General features: G+C 56.1%; 1 protein-coding gene across 5 annotated transcripts in view; it reads left to right on the forward strand.

The window, feature by feature from the left end:
- The window catches only part of TNS1 (tensin 1), a 62,264-nt gene that overhangs the window by 33,283 nt on the left and 7,750 nt on the right, over nt 1–21,231 (forward strand). For 3 of the 5 annotated variants that reach the window (XM_053947361.1, XM_053947362.1, XM_053947363.1), the window contains 8 exons: nt 2,189–3,889; nt 10,038–10,216; nt 10,419–10,494; nt 12,883–12,975; nt 17,044–17,230; nt 18,078–18,946; nt 20,282–20,368; nt 20,994–21,125. In XM_053947361.1, coding sequence (XP_053803336.1) covers nt 2,189–3,889; nt 10,038–10,216; nt 10,419–10,494; nt 12,883–12,975; nt 17,044–17,230; nt 18,078–18,946; nt 20,282–20,368; nt 20,994–21,125 — 3,324 coding nt within the window. The remainder of the gene's footprint in view (nt 1–2,188; nt 3,890–10,037; nt 10,217–10,418; nt 10,495–12,882; nt 12,976–17,043; nt 17,231–18,077; nt 18,947–20,281; nt 20,369–20,993; nt 21,126–21,231) is intronic. The other 2 variants (XM_053947364.1, XM_053947365.1) reach the window with 2 other exon arrangements.

Below are 21,231 nucleotides of genomic sequence, written 5' to 3' on the forward strand. Positions count from 1 at the left end.
CCAGGAGGTACATGATGAACAATCAGGTGTGGGGCAGAGCAATTGCAGGACAAGGGCTTGGCTGATGGGTGAGCTGTCACAGGCTGTTCCTTGCTTACTACTCTGGTACTGCTCTTGAGGGAGTGGCCACCAGCCCCTCTATGTCCCTTCTTCCCCGGAGTTTCTGGGGAAGGTGGGACATAGCAGTTGAGGCTTTCTGTCTTTGCCATGAACTGCATTGTGCCCCATCCTCACCTCTCTTGGAGACATGTCTCCCAGCCATGGGGCAGTACCCAGCCCAAAGAGTAATTAAAACCTTTCCTGTCTATTTTCTTCCTTGGCAGCATGTGGTTATATTTATATTTATTTATTTCCTTTTCCTTTCTATTCCTCTGTCGTCGTTCTCCCAGCCCCCATCCTGGCTTTTGCCCTATTTCTCGAGACCAGCCAGCACCCATCACTGCCTTCAGAGAGGAGGGATGTGCCTTTCCCCTGTCTCCAAGCAGTGTCTCAGCCTGTCCAGCATTGGCACTGCCCCTGGATATGCTGCTTTTTTCTTTTTCCCTCCATGGAAAGGGCTTCCCTGCCTCTCTTCCCCTTTTCCCCAGTATGAGAAGTATTGTGGAGACAAATGCTACTGGCTCCTGGCTTTACTGGCTGGATAAAGAAGCTCTGAGTCTCTGGGAGAAATTCTCACTCTTTCCCATACCAAGTGCCCAGAGAGGACCTTGCTGCGTGGTCCTGAGACATCTTCAAGCCAACGGGAGGCTTTGGGGCTCAACTGCCTCCTTGGGATACTGCCAGTGGGGAGTGGAAAATCAGCAACAAGGAGAGATCCCTGACTTTGTAGGACTTGGGCTCAGTGTTATTACCCTCCTCTGCTTTGTGGTGAGGGGGGTTGTTGGTGTGGGAGCTGCCGGGGTGCGGGTGCGGCGGCGTGGGACTGGTTAAGCTGTCCCGGCTCGGAAGTGTTTTGCTTGCAGATAGGACCGCTCTGATTTCACACTATCGTGTTAGGGCCGTCTTCCGTCCCTGAGTCAGCTGCCTGGCCCCCCGCCAAGGAAGAGTCATTTTTTCCTCCAAAAGAAAGTGTTTAACACTGCTCACAGGACCTTCCAGGAAACCTCGTCAGGGAGCTGGAAAAACAAGAGTCTGCAGCCTGGTCTGTGCTGCTTTGGCAGGGAGGGATGTAGCTTGGGAACTATTCCCATTGCTGTCAGTGGCCAAGGTCCCTCTGTATCCCCAAAATCTGTCTGCCCCACTTGGAAAGGTTTAAAGGGTGCAGCTGATTGTGGTGTTGGTGCTGACAGGTGTGATGGAAACTGGGGGGCTCAGAACTGGAGTGCAGGATTACTGGTGATGATGCTGCCATGCCCTGGCTGCCCCCCAGCCTTTTGGGGCTGTGGAGCAGAGCCAGCTGCCCACACTGGACTTGAATCACGGTGCCAGGACCTTCCCATGGAGAAGATGCTGCATGCTCAGGATTGAGCAGCGGCACTGTTGGTGTGGAAGCTCTAGGGCAGGTTGACCTGGCCTGAGGGAGGGAAGGGAAAGAACAGAAAGGGTGGGAGCCTTTCTGTAGTCAGGGAAGAAAAAGTCAAGGATGTCTCTCTGGCTGGATCCATGCATCATCTGGGAGGAGAGTGGGCAGGGAGAGGGAAGGTGGGTCTGTGGTTTATCTGTCCTTCACCCGTGGGCTGAGTACATCTATCCAGCTGGAGACACAAAGAGCTATGAGGCCACATACTGATTGCCTCCACCCGTCCTCCTACAGCCTGTGGTGCATCTCCTCCACCCTCCCTTTTTGCCTCCCTGGTGCCACATGGCCCTTTGAAGCTGGATGAGCCCTGCGGAGCAGCGATCACTGACTGTGTGGGTAGCCCCGGCCCTTGCCAACCTTGGAGGAGAATTGCCAGGAATGATGCCTGGAAATAGTGCACGGGATATTTGGTGGATCCCAGTGGAGCAGGGAGTGCTTGCGTGCGAATTGGGGGGCTGTGGGGGCATGGGGTTGGGGAGGACCTGGCTGTGATGTCTCTGCATGGTGGCGCCGGTGGGAGTGTGGAGGGTGCCGAGGAGACATCGATGTTGGTCATTAAGTGTTCTGGCACACGGAAGAAATCGAAATCACCGGCTAATGGGACCCATTAGCTCCATGCAGAGAGCCAGCAATTGATCTGGGGTCTCGTGTTCGTTTCTCCCCTTGCAGAGGTTGGGCACACACAAGGGCCCCTGGATGGGAGCCTCTACGCTAAAGTGAAGAAGAAAGACTCCCTCCACGGCAGCACCGGTGCCGTCAACGCTGCCCGACTCCCGCTCTCGGCAGCACCCAACCACGTTGAGCACACACTGTCAGTGAGCAGCGACTCGGGCAACTCCACTGCCTCCACCAAGACCGACCGGACCGATGAGCCGGGGGTGACCGGGGCACCCAGCGGCCAGGCGGTGCTGAGTCCTGAGGAGAAGCAGGAGCTGGATCGTCTCCTTGTTGGCTTTGGCTTGGAGAGTGTGCCGCCCATGCACAACCACGTGCCCGGCCCTGTGCCGGCACGCCTGCCCACCATGCCGGGCCGCCACGTGGTGCCGGCTCAGGTGCACGTCAATGGGAATGCTGCAGCGCTGGTGGCCGAGCGGGAGACGGATATCTTGGATGATGAGCTGCCCAACCAAGATGGGCACAGTGTGGGCAGCCTGGGCACGCTCTCCTCCTTGGATGGCACCACCACTGCCAGTGAGACCGGCTACCAGGAGGCACCCCGGGTGGGCAGCCTGTCCTCCCTGCCCAATGGCCCCTCGAGCTGCAATGGGGCTGAGAAGCTGCTGAAGGAGGGGCTGTATGATAGCGAGCCGCTCTCCAACGGTGGCTACCCCTACAACAACCAGAACACCCTGATGGGCCACCACCTCCGTGACACACTGCCTTCCTTGCGGCCCTCGGCATCCACTCAGGAGCACCTGGCTGGCTACCCACAGCGCCTACCGGGCTCCCACGCCCCAGGGTGGCTCCAGCCTCAGCCACTGCCCAGCTCCCAGCCCTACCTGTATGCCTGCGACCACCCTGGAACCTACCGCTCCCGGTCCTTCCCGGCAGTAGACACTGCCAAGTATGACGTGAACCCGGCGCTGCCCCAGGCCCCGGCTCGCAGTACCAGCAGCCGGGAGGCTGTGCAGAGGGGCTTGAATTCCTGGCAACAGCAAGGAGGAAGCCGGCCACCTTCCCGGCTGCAGGAGGGCGGCATGGAGAGCCACAGCCCCAGCATCTCTAGCTGCAGCCCCCAGCCCAGCCCGCTGCAGACGGTGCCCCCACACAGCCACAGCATGCCTGAATTCCCTCGGGCGCCCTCTCGCCGGGAGATTGAGCAGTCCATTGAAGCACTGGATGTCCTCATGCTGGACCTCGCACCTGCCATCCACAAGTCGCAGAGTGTGCCTGCCACCTCCCGTCAGGACAAGCCAGCCGGACCCCTGCCCTCCTCCCTTTCGACCCAGCCCATTGCTGGTCTCTACGCCCGGCCAACTCCACAGGTGGCCCAGCCGAGGTCCTTTGGCATGTCCGTGAGCCCCGTGGTCTCTGAGCCCGGGGGCAAAGCCTATTCTCCCGGAGAGCTGGACTATGGGGTGCATGATTATCGGGAAACCTATTCACCCTACAGCTACCAGCTGGCACCGCTGCCAGAGCCCAGGAGCTACAGCCATGCCCCGGCCGGAGCACAGACGGGCACTGTCCCACTCAGCACCTCGTGCTACAGCCCTGTGGGATCTCAGCAGCAACTCACCTCCTCCCCACCTTCCCCCACTGTCCCAGCACAAAACCAGATGCCCCTGAAGGGACTGGAGAGCTATGAAGACCTATCGAGGTCGGCAGAAGAGCCCTTGAATCTGGAGGGTCTGGTGGCGCACAGGGTGGCAGGTAGGATCCTTTGGTTCCTTGGGGGGATGGGGAGGATTGCATGTCCCGAGGTGCTGGAGCACACGGGGGTGGCATGCATGGTAGAGCTGGGGATAAGTGTGTGGAGACTCCTTGTCCGTGCTGGATCTGGGCTTGGGACTGAGCCACCTGCCATGGAGACATCCAGGGCAGGGGAGCAGCCTGTACTGCTCTTCTTCGCTGAGATCCTCCTTCGCAGCTTGCTGTCTGCAGCAGCATTGCCCAGAGGTGGGAAGGGGTGGCTGAGGGTGTCAAATTCCCCACATCCTCTTAGGGTAACAGGGCTGGTCTGTCCCTGGTGGCAGGGCCAGTCACTGGATCTCAGGGGAATATCTTTCTTTTGGGGAGAATACGGAGAGTTTGGGAAAATGTTTTCATCTCTGGCTGAGGTTGTCCTGCCTGGACCCTATTTGGACATGGTGTTCTCCCTGCCTGGAGCGTGATGGTGTAGAGTCTCAGCTGAGAACTTAACTTGCCTTGTGTTTGATGTTGCTGTGCTCATCCCTGACTTCAGTCTCTGCTTTCCCCTCTGGATTGCTGGGTTTAGTGCTCAGACCTCCTCCTTGGGCAGCTGGGGTGGTGCTGGAGTGGGGACTAGGCTTTTGGGAACTAGGCTCTTGTCTGTCAGCTGTAATTTTGCCCAGCTTGGCCCAGAGTGGTTTGAATCTGGACCTAGCCGTGGGGCAGTGGTGAGGGACTGGGAAGACATTTCCCGGCCCTTCCAGAGAGGTTTGGTGCTTGGCTGGGTGCACTGCCGAGTGTTGGTGCTGTGGCTGGATGAAGGCATTAGCTCTGTGCTGTGGAGGGCAAGCTGCATCCACCAATCCCCTGCCCTCCTGCAGTTCTGGCTTTGGGGACACAAGAGCGTCCCAGCCACCCAGAAAGAAGGTGCCATGGCGCTGTGGCAGCTTGGTGCCCTCCCTTCCCACTGCTTCGGCTGCAGTTGTTCAATTGTGGAGTGACATTTGGGAAGGGTTTGGGGCTGTGGGCCAGCTCGTGATTCTGGGGCTTGGCAGCTCCGTCCCTTCCAACTCTGTGCTCAGTCCAGAAACTCGCCCGGCATTAGAAGGAGGGGGAAAAGGCTTGGCTGGAAAAATCCAACAGCATCAACCTCCCAGGAGTGGAGACTGAGTCACAGGGTGGGGGACAGGAGGGGTGCAAGTGGCAGGAATGGGATTGAGGAGGGTCATAGAGTTGTTGGAGGAAGTTTGCATCCGTCTGAATCTGACCTCTGTGAACCAGATCAGATTCACAAAGGGTCATGGGGCTTTTGCAAAGCATTTAAACAAACCTAAGGACACATGGATGCCCAATCCATGCTGTATGTCTGGATTTAATATTATAAACAGCACATGCCTGCCCTCCCCTGTTGCCCCATATGAAGAATTAAAATGGGCTGGAAAAGTAGACAGTCCTAAGGAGAGGAGGAAGAGTATTTGCAATGTGTGGGAAATGGATTTTTGATAGTGTCTACCAGAAACATCCATCCCCCCAACCTTGAGTCAGGTCCTCAGGGCTGGGCTGGGTTCACCGTTACCCCCTTGTAGCCACTGGGTTTCCCAGGGAGGAGAGAGGCATATGGGAGATGGTCCCCAGCCTGTAGCCACCTGTCTCTGCTGGAGCTGGGCCTTCTGTGCTGAGGTGGGGACAGCGCAGGCGGGTGGCCTGACCTCTGGCGGGAACGAGATGTCCTGAAGCCAGCGTTGGGAGGGGACAGCCAGCGGGGACCGTGGGGCATGGACATGTTTGTTTACATTCCCTGCTGCTATAAATTGCCTGTGTGTCCTGGCGCAGAGATGAGGAGCATCTCACACCTCCTCCATTCTTGGTGGGGGGAATGCTTCCATTCCTTTTTCCCACTGATGATGGAGGGGAAGAGATGGCACAGGACAGTGCTGGCATGCCCAGCATCTCCCCACAGAGGGGAGGTGGTCCTGTCATCCTTTAAGACCCTCTCATCTCCTAGTAAAGGCATCTGGAATGACCCCATCTTGTCCCAGCCCTGAGCATTTTGTGATGAAGGGGACCTGCATGGTGCCATCCCTGAGAGGATGGTGATGGGGCAGTATATGACTGGGAGCCACCATTGATTTCTCATATGGATTTATGTGGTGCCTGGAGCCAGGCAAGTTGGCTGATGGAATAGCAGCTCCAAGCAGAGACCGAGCTCCTTCAGACCCCAAATAACCCCAGACTCATCTACTGGAATCCAGCTAATATTTTCTCTTCTTTCTCTCTCTCCCCCCTTGTTGTATCTCGTGACATTTGTCCTGTCTGCCCCTTCCTCTCTCTGTGGGGGACTGTGTCTGTCCTCTGTGACCTCTCACCCTCCTTGCACTCCCTGTCCTGGTATGCTGGCAGAGTACAACGCCAAGCTCAGGGAACTCAACAAGAGCACCAAAGTTCCCCGTCCTCCTCTGAACCAGCAGCGGTCCTTCTCCGGTTCGTTCATTCCACCTCCTCCCTTTTCCCTCCTTCCTTGTTCTCCAACCTTCTCTTTCCCTCTCTTGCATTCTTCCCCCCTCTCATCTTTCCTTTCTTTCCCCATCTTCTCTCTCTCCTTCCCTTTCATCCCTCCTTCCCTCTCATTCTTCCTTCCTCCTCTATGCATGCTGAGTGATCTGTGTGTTGCATGGATGTGGGATGGAGGGAGGCTCAGGAGACCATTTCCATGCAGGATTGATCCCTTTTCTCAGCAGAGTGATGGTCAGGGCTCCCATTGAGCTCATCCAGTGATGGGGGAGTCCCTGGCCCTGGGTACAGACTCCCCTGCCCACGCTTGGTTTTGCATCTCATCCAAGTCTGGCACTGCGTGCTGGGCCAGTTCTGGACCCTTGCTGCATCCCCTCCAAGCTTTGCCCTGACCATGCCTCGCCCCCTTGGGAAGCAAGGGCTGGGGTGCAGCTCCACAGAACCCAGATATAGCCAGTTGTCAGCCCAGGAGGGTCTGCTACGTCAGTTTAGGGATCCCCATGTCTTGGTCTGCAGCTGGAGGGTGTGGGCTGCTGAGGCTGGATTTTATGCAGTGTGACTTTTGCTCCTTGAAGGTGGGTCTGCCCTGGGTGATGTGTGCTGGTGACCTGCTTGGTGCTTGTTGTGCACTCACTTGTCGCAGGGCAAGGAGGAGGTGGGAGATGGAGTGGGGCTGGGGAGTCACCATCTTTCTGTGTGACCTTTCTCTCCCCACTGGCACCTTGGGTTTCTCCCCAGGAGGACCAAAGAAGTTTGAACCTTCCCAGTCCTCAGCACAGAGTAAGGTATTTTATCGTACCCATTTGGGGTAATCAGGTGGGACGTGGGGAGCAGTCTGTGCCAGGATGGGGTGAGTTGGGCCCTGATGAGGAGCAGCACAGGACAGTGTCTGTTCCTCATGCAGGCAGGGAGTGAGTTTGCATCCCTGGGTGTTGCATCCCTGGGTGTGTCCCCGTCCACATCCCGAGGGCCTTGGGATGCTTCTTTGTTCTCTCCTGTCCACTGTGGGGATATCACCTGGCTCTTGCCTGGCAGTAGTTCTAGAATCTCATGGCCTAAAAGCAGCTGCCTCCTGATTTGGCCTAAAACCTGTCTCCCCAGCTGCAAAATTACCTGGGTTTGCCATTGCTCCTGTTCCCTCCTTCCCCAGCTGTTGTGCTCCCTGCCTTTCCCCAGCCCTAGAGCTGTGCTGAGTCTGAGGGCAGTGGGTTGGTGCTAGGTTAGGTACTTAAATGAGCAGGTGAGGAGTGGGGTGCAGGTTGCTGCTCCCGCTTTGTGAACAGGAATCTGCCATCCTGCAGCCAGCCGTGGGGTCCTTGGGAGTCCAGTGACAGTACCATGGCTAAGGGAGGCTGTATGTCTGCTGAGGGGGCAAAGCAAGCTGGGGAAAGGAGAGTTTGTTTTTCAAGCATAGTTTCCATCCCATAAATCACCCAGGGGGCCGGGGAAGCCATGCTCAGAGCCTGGGTTTCCTCCAGGCTTTGCTCTGGGCGGCCTGTGAAGTTTCCCACTCTCCGCTCCTGAACAATGAGTCCCTTTTTTCCCTTCTCCTCCCTCCCCTCCCTGTGGCCCCGTCCGCTTTCCATGTCTGGGGAGTGGAGCAGCCAGAGCTTGCTGAGCTCCTGGGTGTCCCAATGGGCCAGATCCAGCACCATGTGGTTAGGTGACGTGAAGCCCTGGGGATGGAGCAGGGGAGGGAGTCCCATGCTGCAGATGTGTGATGTGCACTGATAGCCAGGCTCCATCCATCTGCCACATTTAGCACTTCCCAAATGAAAAATGCAAAGCAAGGCAGGCATGCACAGCTCAAGGAGCCAGTCCCTGCCTCTCTGAAGTGCTTGGGCCCTGCAGCTCCCTTTGGAATGGGCCAAGGGATGCTCCTGCTGATGTTGCTGCAGTGTTCAGGAGAACCCATAGTGCACAAAGTGGAAGAAAAAAAAGAAAATATGGGAATTTGCTTTTTTCCCCCGCCAATATCTTTTTTTTCTCTGTGCTCACAACTGTGGGCTTCAGTCCCTTAAAATGAAGAGCAGGACAAAAGATACGGGGTGGCCCTATGCAATGCTGCCCATATCTGCAAGACAGCTTTCCAGGGACCTTCTCGGTCTCCCTGTTCTCTCCACGGGTCTTTTTAATGGCCATCTCCCATGCCGGTGAGCACCTGCAGAAGGGATTGGGAGTTGTGTTTCAAAGCTGCTCTTAGTGGAATTTTCCAGGCCGCCTCTGCGGCTGGAGCCAGCCCCGTTGGCTCGAGTCCCCCGCCTCGCAGCCTGGCCGCCTCTCCCCCCGAGCCGCGATTTTATTGTTGTTGCCATTCACTGGGTTGATTATTTAGAAATGTGCCCAGGCCACCTCCTTCCCTCCTGCCCTCCCAGCCCTTGCCCCGGGCCGGGAAAGCTCTGGTGTGTGTGCCGAGCAGTGAAGAGGGGAGGTCAGCGGGTGCGAGGCATGGGTCCCATGTGGAGCCCCCGGGAGTGAGGGGAAGCAGCTGATGGCTGGTTTTCCTCCGCCACTCCGTGGGAAAGGAGTTGGTGTTTGAAAAGTGCATTTCCTGGAGCGTGATGTTGGCCTTTCTCCTTTTTTTTTTTTTTTTTTTTCTCTTTCTCCTTTTTCTCTTTTCTTCCCTAATGTGCTGACCTAGGGAAGCATGAGTGTCCAACGATTGTGGGAAAAGTAGAGGGGACAGTGTTGTCACCTCTGCTAGTGGGTAGGAGTGTGAATCCCACGGGGCTCTGAGCTGTGTCCATGGTACTCTGTGGGGTTGCTGTGCACTCGGCACCATCGTCCATGAGCCCAGATTAACCTCTTAACCAGGCAAGATGGGATAGAAAGTGTGTTTGGGTACTGTCAGGTGCTGGGAGAGTTGAGCTGCCCTGCCCTTTGCCAACTTTGTGTGTTCCTGGGCTTTATCCCAGCCAAGGAGATCTCCACAGCCCAAGAAACCATTCTCCTGTGATGACTTGGTCACTCTCTTCTTCCCCCCAGCCTGTGGACATTGGTGGCTCATTCTGCTGGGATCAGGGAAAGATGTTTGGGGGGAGATAGAAGGGAGATGCTGATCTCTCCTTTTAGAGAGGCTTTGCACTGGGGACAGAGTAGCAGTGTTTTTTTAGGGCTCCCTGCACCATTCCTCTGTTGCATTCTTTCTTCTTGATCCAGTGCTCCCTCTGCCTTGGGGATTAAAAAAAACCAGGCTTTTTCCACTGCTGTGGTTGAAGCCACATCTGGCTGTGGGTGCAGGGATGCAGGCTGAATACAGCTGTCCTTGTGCTGGATGATTTGGTCATTTCCCACTATGATGCTGTTGGGAGGCCCTGTTGCTTCCCCGCTCTGCAGGCCTGAGCTGTCTGGACTAATCTCAGGATGCTCTTGCCCCTTGCACCCACTGGTGGAGGTTGTTGTCCCTGAAAATCTAATGGTGCTTGGGAGGGCTAGTGCAGCAATTCAGCCACTAGCCACAACCCTGCCTTCCTCTATCACCTGGTCTGGGGTCACTGTTGTAGGGTATATCTGCTCCAGCTACCCATGCTGGTCTGGGGTTTGATGCAGGTGAGTGCTGACGCTGAGACCTCTCAGGTCAGGCCTGAAGCATCTCCTGCTGGTGCCCATCTCAGCTGGCAGCTCCTCACCCCTCTACCACCCTGTACTTGCCCTGCAGGGGTGCAGTCCCGGGAGAAGCCTCTGGAGGAGAGCGCTGTTCCTGCCCGCAAGCGGACTCCCAGCGACAGCCACTATGAGAAGAGCTCACCAGAGCCCAGCTCGCCCCGCAGCCCCACTGTCCTCTCACCTGAGGTGGTCAGCACCATCGCAGCCAACCCTGGAGGGAGGCCTAAAGAGGTGTGCTGGGGTTGGGGGGTGGCTGACTGGGGAGACGTGCCTCCAGGGAGGGGCTTGGTGGTGGTGATAGGTAGCAGGGGGGAGGTGAAACCCTTCCCTTTGCTCCCTCTGCCCCCTCTGTCCTCTCCTCTAGGACATGGGGTGTCCTAGAGATTTTGCCCATCATAGGGATGGGACTGACTCTTTCTCATGCTCTTCCCAGCCTCACCTCCACAGCTACAAGGAAGCCTTTGAGGAGATGGAGGGTGCCTCCCCCACCAGCCCACCCTCCAGCGGCGGTGAGATTTCTCCCCCTACCCCAGCCTTCCCTGTGTCACCACAAACCCCTTACTCCAACACCTGTAAGTGCCATGCCTCTGGGAGGCAGAGGGGCTCGGTGGGTGGCTCTGGGCAAGCCAGAAATTTGCCAAGGGTCAGACAGCTCCAGGTTCCAGACACCCACCACCGTGTTAACCACTCCTCCTCTCCATCCTCCTTTCTCCTCCACATCCTGCCACTCCATGCTGCTATCAGCATCCCACCTAATTCGGCATCACATACTTGGCACCCTCATCTTGGCTTTTTCCCGCCCTCCACTCACTGGGGTATTCTTTTGATGGGATCCCAAGGTGGGATGAGGAGAGAGGCATGCTATGACCCCAACCCATCCTGCATCTCCTCATTTTTCCTACTGGCATGGCATGAAGAGAAGCAAAACTGCAGTGGCAGGCGAGTGGGAGGGAGGCAGGAGGGACTTAAGATCAGGAGGCCAGACTCACGCCATGTCACTTCTTGCTCGCAATTTCAAAGTCAGGAGGGGCAGAAGGCTGGGGTGCATGCTCTTTGCATGCAGCTTGTCTCTGCTTCTCCAGCGCAGCGTCTCTGTTCTGACTTACCCTGTCTCAGTCGCGGTGGGTTTGTGTGGACTGGGTTTGTGTGACCAGCTTGAGCGACGAGCCCTGAGGAGCAGCCACACGTCAGCACAGCACGACTCAGGCCAGAGCAGTGCAATGGAGCAGCCAGTCAACTGGGAAACCCATTGAAAAGATGACACACCCCCCTCCCCTTTAAAGCAGTTCCGTAGGCTGAAGGCTGAGGGATGCTCTAGGGTTGGGGATGCTTGGGCTGAGCACAGCCCCTTCTGATGCCATGTCCTGGTTGCAGTGAAGCCACCTGCCCCCCACAGCTCAGCCTACGGGGCTTGGAGTTGTTTTCTTCTGTACTGTTGCTCTTCCTTCCCTACAATCCTCTGATATTTGAGCCTTGTCTCTTGGGATGAGGAGACAAGTGTGGGAGCATTGCAGGGGTGCTTGGCAGCTTGGAAATGGCCCTGTTGTTCCTGGGGACTGAGAGCTCGGCCCTGGGGCAGCAGCAGCTCCTTTGGCAGTGGGTCAGTGGCTTTGGGAGATGAGTCACTTGCAGAGGTGACGGGAACAGCCTGGCTGGGGTTGTGGCCCCGAGACAGTGCTGCTATCCAGCACCAGCCAGGGAAGCCTGGGAAGTTTGAAGTTGCAGCTTTCAGGCTTTGCCAAAGTGGCCCTGAGGGATACAGGAGCAATTCCTGTTGGGAGATGGTGGTCCTGTGAGAATTCCTGGCTCTGTGAGGACCCTGCTGCTCATCAGCCAACTGAGATGTGAGCTGACATTGTGGCTTGGGGTCAGCTGGACTTGAGGGAATCAGACACCCACTGGGGAAGGTGCTGCTGTCTTAGTTTCCCAGGAACTTGGCTGCTCGGCTGCTCCAGCCCCAGGCTGCTGGGTGGACCTGGCCTCAGGGCAAGGATCTGGCTTTCCTCTGGACCTCCCACTACCCACTGCCTCCCAGCCTCGCCATAGGCCCTGTGCCCGTGCCACCAGTCAGAGACATTCAGACACTGGTGGAGGCTTGTGCCCTTTGGTCTCTCTTGCTGAAGATGATGCCCTGAGGTTTCCCCTAATACGGGAAAATACAACATCAAGGAGATGGGGCAAACCCAGTGGGTAGGAGGGGAGAGGACAGGCAATCTGCTTGGGGCGGTCTGCCCTGCCCTGTGAAACCCCACTGCCATCCATACCATAGCCATACACACATACGCAGCTCCTCCTGGTGTGTATGGGCACAGGGGTGCAGAACTCACATGTGCATTGCCACCCCTCTGTGTGAACATCCTCATCCACCCACTGAGTTGGTCTGGAGGGCAGGGGTTTTTTGGCAGTCCTTCTGTCCCTTTTGTGGGGGTGATGAGTTGCTCTGGGACAGCTGGATTCCAGCTCAGCCAGATGTGGGGATTGGCAGAAAGGAGTTCAGGTGTGGGAGAGCTGGGTTGGGATGGCTGCTCACATAGGGGAAATGAAAGGGGCTTCATGTCTTTATGGTGGGGCTTTATGGGGATGGTGCTGGGAGGTGGGGTCTGGGCCTGTCCTGATAGGAGTTGCCCTCTTTTTCCATCCTGCCAGCTTTGCAATGGGGCAGGGTGCTTGTTCCCAGTCACCTCCAACCCTGCGTCCTCTCCCAAATGAAGAGGGGGATCAATATCCTTCTGCAGGGTGTTGCTTCATACGAGGGCATCTCGTGTTCTCAGCAGCCCTTCCTTGCAGCCAGTGGGTGGGATGGGCTACGGGGTTCTGAACCCATGGGCAGCTCCAGCCTTTCTGAAGCATCACCTCCCACCCCTCCACTAACATTCTTGTGCCCACTGTGCCAACAGTGCGTTCTCCCCCTGGTCTGGCCAAGACCCCGCTCTCAGCATTGGGGCTGAAACCCCACAACCCGGCTGAGATCCTGCTGCATCCAGTGGGAGGTGAGTGCGGACACAGGGACTGCAGGCAGATTTTTTTGTGGGGGCATCTGTGAGGATACCCTGGAAGGGCCCCCAATTTGGAGACAGCACTTCCACCTCCCTTTTGGGGCCAGGTGGGGGTCCTTGTCACCTTTTGTGGGGCCTCTGGGACTGTGTAAGCATGGGGGATGTTGGTGCTGCTCTGGTGGGCTCTGCACAGCAGGGTCTTCAGTGGTGAAGGCTAGTAGATAACCCTGTGGCCCTGTTTCCTGCCCAGCCCCATATTCTTCCCTCTCCCACCCCCTACATTCCTTCTCCTCCCTAGGACAGCTGGAGACAGTTTGCTCTCTGGGAGCTGAGCCTGTCAGCTAGAACAATATCCAGAGCTCTTTCCATCCTGGACAGCAGTCTCTTAAGTGCAAAGGCCCTGCTGTCCTGGGGATGTGTCCTGGAGTAGCCTGCCAAGCCAGACCTTACTGCTCCCCAGTACCCAGGGCCCTTCCTGAGCCAGCTCAGGGCTGAGTGTGACCTCCTCCAACCCATCTGAGCCTGGGCGCCACAGGTTGATTGAGCTCACACTGCAAGACCCTTATCCCTCTGCCCACAAGGGTGAGCTGATGCTTTTTTGGTGCTTGCTGGGCTTTTTGGAGCAGCCCTTTAGTTACTCTCTTCTGCACTGTTCCCTCTTGCCCATCTGAAGCCAGCCTCCTGTGTTCTGGACATCACTTCTGGGATGCTGACGTGATGTGAGGGTGCCTGAGGCCGGGTTTCAGTTCGGAGCACTTCCAGTGTTGGGAGGTGTGGGGCTCTCCTTTGTGCTCTGTGTGCCCCTGCTTGAGCAAGGCAGAGCTGCTTAATTCTGATTTCTCTTTCTGTCTCGCACCTCCATTCATCCTCTCCCCACTCCCATTACTCCCCTGCCCCTCCATCTTTCAGAGCTAGAAGGGGAAGCGGGCGGTGACTCTGAAGAAGGTAAGAAAGGCTTTTCTTTCTCTGTATCTCTCTTCCTCATGCAACCTCACTGTTGGGACTGTCACTCAGAGCGGGCCCAGGTGTCTGTTCCAGCAGCCTTCCCTTGCGCTGTCCCTCAGGGATGTAGGAGCCTGAGTCTTGCCTGTGCTGCTCCCTTTAGGGGAGGGGCACAGCATACCTTGTGTCGTGGTAGGATTTCTCAGTGTCCAAGCTGGACATGAAGGTCTGTCACATTATGTGGCAGTCATCCGTGGGGACTGAGAGCTCTTTGTCAGTGAGTCGCATCCTTACTGGTGGCACGCTGGGGATGCTGGCACGCTACGGCCAGCTTTGGATGAGCCTGGCGGGGATCTGGGAGCAACAGCCCCAGTTTTAGTCTCCTTCCCTCCCCTTTTGGCTTTGCTGTTGCCATTCAGAGCGAAAATAAACCAAAGTGCAGCACAAAAGGTCAGCAGGCGCAGAGGCCACCAGTGTGTTGCCAGCACAGCCGGCTGGGCAGTGGTGCAGCACCAGCAGCTGGTGCACATCTTCTGCCCGTCAGGCAGCTGCCCAAATTCCCCCCACCTCTCCTGTCTCTGGGTTGTGCCACTTTGGGGATGCCAAGGATGGGGCTGAGGTGGGACATCAATTCAAGTGTGGCTGTGCTGACGGCACAGGCACTGTGGGCTCTGAGATGACACATCTTATGTGGGGACAGAGGATTTGGGAGTGGCTGTGATTCCTTGGAGTGCTGCCTGCTAGGTAACGGTTGTTGGGTGGTTTTGCTTCCTCCTTTAATGAATTTTTGCACCCTCAGAGCTGGGATGAGGAACTGTATGTTCAGGATGGGTTTTGGGGAAAGAGCGTCTCTTCTTGGTGGGTGTGGTACTTCCTCTAGCCCTAGCAGCCATCAGCATTTCTCCTTGGAAGTTTCTCAAAATGCACACAACCAAAACCTGAACACTGTGTGATACTGGAGAAAGTGTTTGCTTGAAAAAAAAGTTCTACTTTCAGAACTGATTTTTTAATGATGGCTTTTTGGATACATTAAAGGAAGCAAAGCTGGGATAAAATGAGGTTTTTACCCCATAAGTTCCCCCAAGCTTTACCATTTCTGTGCAGCTTTAAGCCTCCAAGGACTCAAACATTGCCTCTCCTTTCCTTCCCACTAAACCCTCAGGAACTCAAGCTGTCTTGCATCTCTGTCCCCTTGCATGATGGTTGACCCCCAAGCAAGGCCGAGTGGCTGCCATGGGCCTCTTGCCCTGCTTCATCCTCTGTAAAATGATATTTTTGGGCATTGAATCTACAGTTCTGAGAAGGGACTGGTGTTTTGGCTTACTGCTGGCTTAGGACCCTCTGCACTTAGCCACACATTCCAGGAGTCACACTCCAGGAGGGGCAGTTCCTGCCCCTCCATGCTCTGCCTAGCAGATCCTGGCTGGAAGGGCTGCCCTGTGTATGGGGTTGGAAGATGCTTTGGCAGTGTGGGAGCTCAGGATGTGGCTGTTAGCTCTGAGGAGGCTTTAAAACAGCCTGACACAGATGCAGCGTTGGGGATTTCTGGCCAGTGTGCAGCCCTGCTTGGATTTGGGATTCCCAAACAAATGCCCATCTCCTTGGTGACTCGGAGCTTCTTCTATTTTCCCACCCATTTTCCCATCTCCAGAGTCCCTTCCAAGAAAACACAAGGAGGCAAGATCAGATTTTTCAACCTAAAAAAATCCTGCCTGAAACTTCCTAACTTTTCTCCTGTCCTGTATTGAATCAATGTACTGGAACCTGTGACCAGGGCCACACACCTCACTGTGGCACAGCCCCCAAGCCTCCTGCTCCTGCCTTTTTAGAAGGAGCTGGCATTTTCACAGCCCAATGGTCTTAACCTCTTGCAGGCTGACTCATATGTACTGTCTGGCTAATTTTAGTCTGGGCTGGGGAGCTGGGAAGGGGAAAAGTGAGTAGCTGCAAAATTAATTTAATTACCTAAGCTGCAATGGATTTCTTGCAGCTGCCCTGGGTAGTGCCTCATCCCTGTCACTCAGGATGTCCTGCCTTAGATGCTGGTACCTAGCCTGTGTAGAGGTCCATCGTGTGGTTTTGGCTCAGATCTTTCCTAGGGTTGTTGGCTGGGGACATCAGCCCACGGGAGGGACTCCTCCTCCCCTCTCCACAGACAGATGGGGCACAGAGATGCTGTGGGGGAAGGAGTGGGACCTATGACAGTCTTTTTCCTTGCATGTCTCTGCTCCAGCTCTGAACGTGGAGCTGTGCATTGGCGTTGCTGACTGTGAGCAGGCCAGCTTGCCAGCAGGCTGAGCCAGAGCCCAGCTGTTATGACTAATAATAACAATAATAATGTTTGTAATGCTAATTACTACTGCAGAACTGCTTTGGGCATGGCCAGCCTGGAGCCAGAGACCAGCAAGGCTGCCTGGCCCATAGGATTTGATGCCAGTGGATTTGTGTAGGGCAGGGTGAGGTGTGACATGGCTGTGGGGCTTGGGGGAATGGACTGAAGTTGCAGCCCCTTCCTGTGGTGCAGCTTTTGGTGGGGCCTGTGGGGACTGTCATAGGGATGGGGTCCCTTCGGGGTGGAACAGGAGGTAGGGACTAAGGTATGAGAGGACTGGGTCTGGTGTCTGCCATGGCCAGCCCAGCCCGCTGCTCCTGGCACGGGACAGCTTGGCGGCTCTAAAGGAAAATTGCTTTTCTGGTCGTGCTCATGGGCTCCGGTTTCAAGCTGGGCTGGGAGTGAAAGTGTTGGATGCTGCAGTGGAAATAGCTGGAGTTGCCCTCTGGTCTGCTGCTGGAGATGGCTGGCAGAGGTGGGCCGCAGAGGGCTGGGACCACAGGGCATTGTCATCAGTCCTGTGTGAGTCAGCGCAGGCTGGGCAGTCACTGGCTCTATTTTTAGGGGCTGTGGATGAACAGGGAGCAGAACGTGTTCTCTATGGCATCCTGGGTGGGAGGGACGCTGACTCAGAGCAGGGTGAAGGGGCTGTGGCAGGCAAAGGGATCATGGCTGGAGGAGGTCAGCTCAAGCACCTTCACTGGCTGAAATGTGGATCCTGGGAAGGGTGTGGCCCTCTTCCCATGCAAAGTGTAGGCTCATCTGTTTTCACTTCTCTCTTGCTGCAGAGCCCAGGAGCTATGTTGAGTCAGTGGCCCGCACGGCCACAACGGGCAGGGGAGGGACACTGCCCGCTGCCCAGCCCGCTGCCCAGCCCGGAGGCCCAGAGGTGCCCACCAGGAATGGAACTTTCTCCAACTCCTTCGTCGCCCCCAGCCCTGTCTCCACCAGCAGCCCTATTCACAGCATGGATGGGTAAGGGAGTGGGTGCAGGTCCCAGGGACTGGTGGGGCTGGGGCTGAACCCTGCCTGGTGCACAGGCTTAGAATCACAGTCACAGAGTCACAGAATCATTAGGGTTGGAAAAGACATCCAAGATCATCACAGAGTCCAACCTTTGACTGAACACCACCAAGCCAACTAAATCAGAGCACTAAGTGCCATGTTCAGTTGTTTCTTGAACATCTCCAGGGATGTTGCTTCTTCCCACATGGAAACTGCCTTTGCAAAGACCCACATCTCTCTATGCAGGGTTTGGGTATCCTGGCCAGCTGTATGCTTTGGCGCCCTGAGAGCAGAAATCCAGGTCACTGCTGGTTGCTTGGTGGTTACTGGACCTTAGAAACCCCTCCCTGGGAACCTGGCCCCTGGAGTGGGAGGAGGGATGATGTTGCAAACCCCTAGCCCTGGGTAAGGCTGAGCATTAGTCTTCTGGGGTGAGATGGAGCCATTGTCCTGTCCCCTGTCTACCCTGCCCAAGAGGTGTTCTGCAACCACACAGTTGCAGAACAGGCTGCAGGGCAGCACAGGCTGGCAGGGCAGAATAAATCAGGTATTTGCTGGGAGCAGAACTGGAAAAAGGCTCTGTTCCCCAGAGTCATATTTTGAGATGGAGCTGAGATTCATGGTGGAGTTAAAGCTGCCTCTAGTTGCTTCCATGAAACTGGCTGGACCCATCCCATGGTTGCTTCTGAACAACCAAGCAGCAGACTGGCTCTGTGCCTCAGTTTCCCTGTGTGCCACATGCAGGAAGGTGCTAGTACCAGTCAGCAGCAGGAATGAGTGGTGGAGCTGAATTCTACCTTTCTTTGTCTCTCCCTAGGGCCTCCATCCGCAGCTACCCATCAGAAGGCAGTCCCCATGGCACGGTTACACCTCCCCATGTCTCAGCTGAGCCCTTGTACCGGTCGCCTGTTGGCTCACAGATGCCCTCTGGTCACAGCAGCTATCAAAACTCGTCTCCATCTTCATTTGCAATGGTCCAAGGAGGGGTCCCGGGCTCAGCATACAGCAGCCCCGACTACCCTGATGGCCGAGCTGGCCTCCAGCCAGAACCTCAAGCTCGGCCACAGCCACAGGTCAATGTGGTGGGGGTCCACACTCTGCCAGGGAGCCCCCGCAGCCTGCACCGGACAGTGGCTACGAATACACCGCCCAGCCCTGGCTTCGGGCGAAGAGCCATCAACCCCAGCATGAGTGGCGCTCCTGGCAGCCCCGGGCTGGGCAGGCATGCTGTGGTGGCCCATGGCAACCTGGTGGCCCCACCAGGGAGCCCCAGCCTGTCCAGGCACCAAGCAGCGGCAGCCACATCCCTTGGCAGCCCCCTGTATGGCTACTCCAGCCCAGAGGAAAGGCACCTGACACTGTCTCGGCAGAGCAGCTCCTCTGGCTACCAGCCTCCCTCCACGCCGTCCTTCCCTGTCTCCCCAGCGTACTACCCCGGCACGAGCACGCCGCATTCCTCCTCTCCAGACTCGGCTGCCTACCGCCAGGGCAGCCCCACGTCGCAGCCTGCTCTGCCTGAGAAGCGGCGCATGTCAGCTGGGGACCGCTCCAACAGCCTCCCCAACTATGCCACTGTCAACGGCAAGGTGTCCTCACCCCTCTCCAGTGGCATGTCCAGCCCCAGCGGTGGGAGCGCCGTCGCCTTCTCCCACACTCTGCCGGACTTCTCCAAGTTCTCCATGCCAGGTAAGGGATGCTCTTGGAGGTCCCCGCGTCTCCCTGCCCTACTCAGGGCTCTCTCCCCTCCTCCTCCTTGCTGGCCATCAGGAAAGGGATTGCAGCCATGTCCTGATTTACCCCTCCTGTCCATCCGCAAACCAAAGGCACCGCTGGGGCTGGGGCCATTTCCTGCGCTTTCTGACAAATCCAAACAGGAAAAACACCGACTAGCATCTCTGGCATAAACAGCTTCCAGAGATGTGAATGAGGAGATCAAAGCTCCTGGAGGCAGTTTTTCTCTGCCGTGGGGATGCACTGACCTCTTGGCCCCATTCCCAGAGGGCTTTACCCCACTGGGACCGTGCTGCCTCCTCATTTCAAATGGTGCCGTGCCCTGGGTGCCATCCTGCCGGGTACGCTTTTGCCAGCTCTGGTTACAGACACCTTGGTGACGTCAAGATTGGGCTGATAGGACCAGGGAAATAAAGCTGTGGGGCAGCGGTGGCTCTGCCTGCTGGGCCAGTTTCTCTGCTGAGCAGGCAGCCCTTTGTGGGCACTCTGGCACTTGCCCTGGCCCTGTGACTCTTGTGGCCAGGGACCTTTCTCAGCAGGGAAGCACGAGCAATTAAAACCCTTAACAATTAACAAGCAGCTTGGAGAGGGGAGTGAACCCCCTGCGTCTCTGAAGGTGACCAGATTGCTGAGGGCTGATAACATGTCTCCAGCAGAGATGCTATCCAATCCTCTTGGTTGTTTGCCTGGTTGTTTTTGGAAAGCAGGTGGTTGTAACTGTTGCCTGAGTAAATGACAGCTTCACAGCCATAGGACCAGCTCCCAGTGGGGCTGTGCCACTGTTGGGCCCTGAACAAGGCACAGTCAGGTTGAGGCTGGGGCTGCTTTGCTCAGGGTGTCCAGTTCCTCTTCACAGAGCAAAGATAAGGGAAGAAATTTGTTTTTATGAAGTGTGATCCAAATCTTGAACATTGGAGAGCAGTTAAGGTCCTCTGAAATCAGGATCTCTCCAGCATTTCCAGACATACCTCTTTCCTCCAACAGTTTTTATTCCACCTGGCCAGCTTCTATTAAATGAAGAATTCCCATTTCATCTCTGGCTGTGTACCATAGGAGCTCATCTGACACACAGCCCTTTGAGGGCCCTTGAGCTTGGATTTAGCTTTAGATGCCCAGCAGCCCCATAAGCTCCAGGTAGTGATCAGCCTGTCTGGGTATGGGGAACTGGGCTGAGGTTAGTGCAGTGTGCTGGATCTGAAAGGAGGTGGATGTATTAATGCTTTGGCTGGATGGAGTTTCAGATACAGCATCTTTTAACTTTTTTCTTATCTTTTCTTCCATTTCCTGCAGACATCAGTCCCGAGACTCGTGCCAATGTCAAGTTTGTGCAGGATACTTCCAAGTACTGGTACAAACCAGACATCTCCAGGGAGCAGGGTAAGTAAATGATACAGGGTTGGGAGTTGGGATATGTCTGGGATCATAGGGATTAGCAAGGATTTCCTTTATGGATTGGGTTGAGAGTGAAGGTGAATAATGACTGCTCAGGCTGCTGCAGATGGGGGTTGAAGCCCCATTCAGCTGCAGATTTGTGTGATGTGGGCTCTTCAGATCTTCTCTTGGTAGAGGAGCTCCAGTCCATGCAGTGTGCAGTGGATCTATGTTTGCAGTTCAGGGTGCAAAACACCTGGATCTCGAGTTGATAATGCTCCGAGGTATCTTGGAAACATGGCTAAAGTCAGTGGGGAGAACAAGGAGGCGGCAGGATGACTTCAGGGGGATGATCCCAGCATTTGGGCCTTGGCTCCTGCTTGCTCTCCAGTACTTGTTTGCTCAGAGATAGGCAGAGTGGGAACTGGAGATGCCCACGCAAGGGCAGTGGATTTGGGGGAGATGAGCCTGCCAACCCACTCAAATGTGCAGGAGGTGTGGTAACGTTGTGGTGCCTGGCTATGAGATGTGGAGCTGGGGCACCCTGTCCCAACCCACACCTGCTGGTGTCTTGAGGGTGTGTTGGTTCTCACTATGCATCATCCCTGAGCTCTACCATGCTCTCCTGCAGCCATTGCCCTGCTGAAGGACAGGGAGCCGGGGGCTTTCATCATCCGAGACAGCCACTCCTTCCGGGGAGCCTATGGCCTCGCCATGAAAGTTGCTTCTCCGCCTCCCACGGTCATGCAGCAGAACAAGAAAGGTATTGTGTGCCCTTCTCCTTCCCACGCTGAGATGCTTTCCATCGTTCAGCCAGGGCGAGCGGGCAGCTGGGGCTGCTGAGCCGGTTGTGCCCTTGGGTATGTGCT

The sequence above is a fragment of the Vidua chalybeata genome, chromosome 7 (genome assembly GCF_026979565.1).
Source record: "Vidua chalybeata isolate OUT-0048 chromosome 7, bVidCha1 merged haplotype, whole genome shotgun sequence".
Lineage (NCBI taxonomy): Eukaryota > Metazoa > Chordata > Aves > Passeriformes > Viduidae > Vidua > Vidua chalybeata.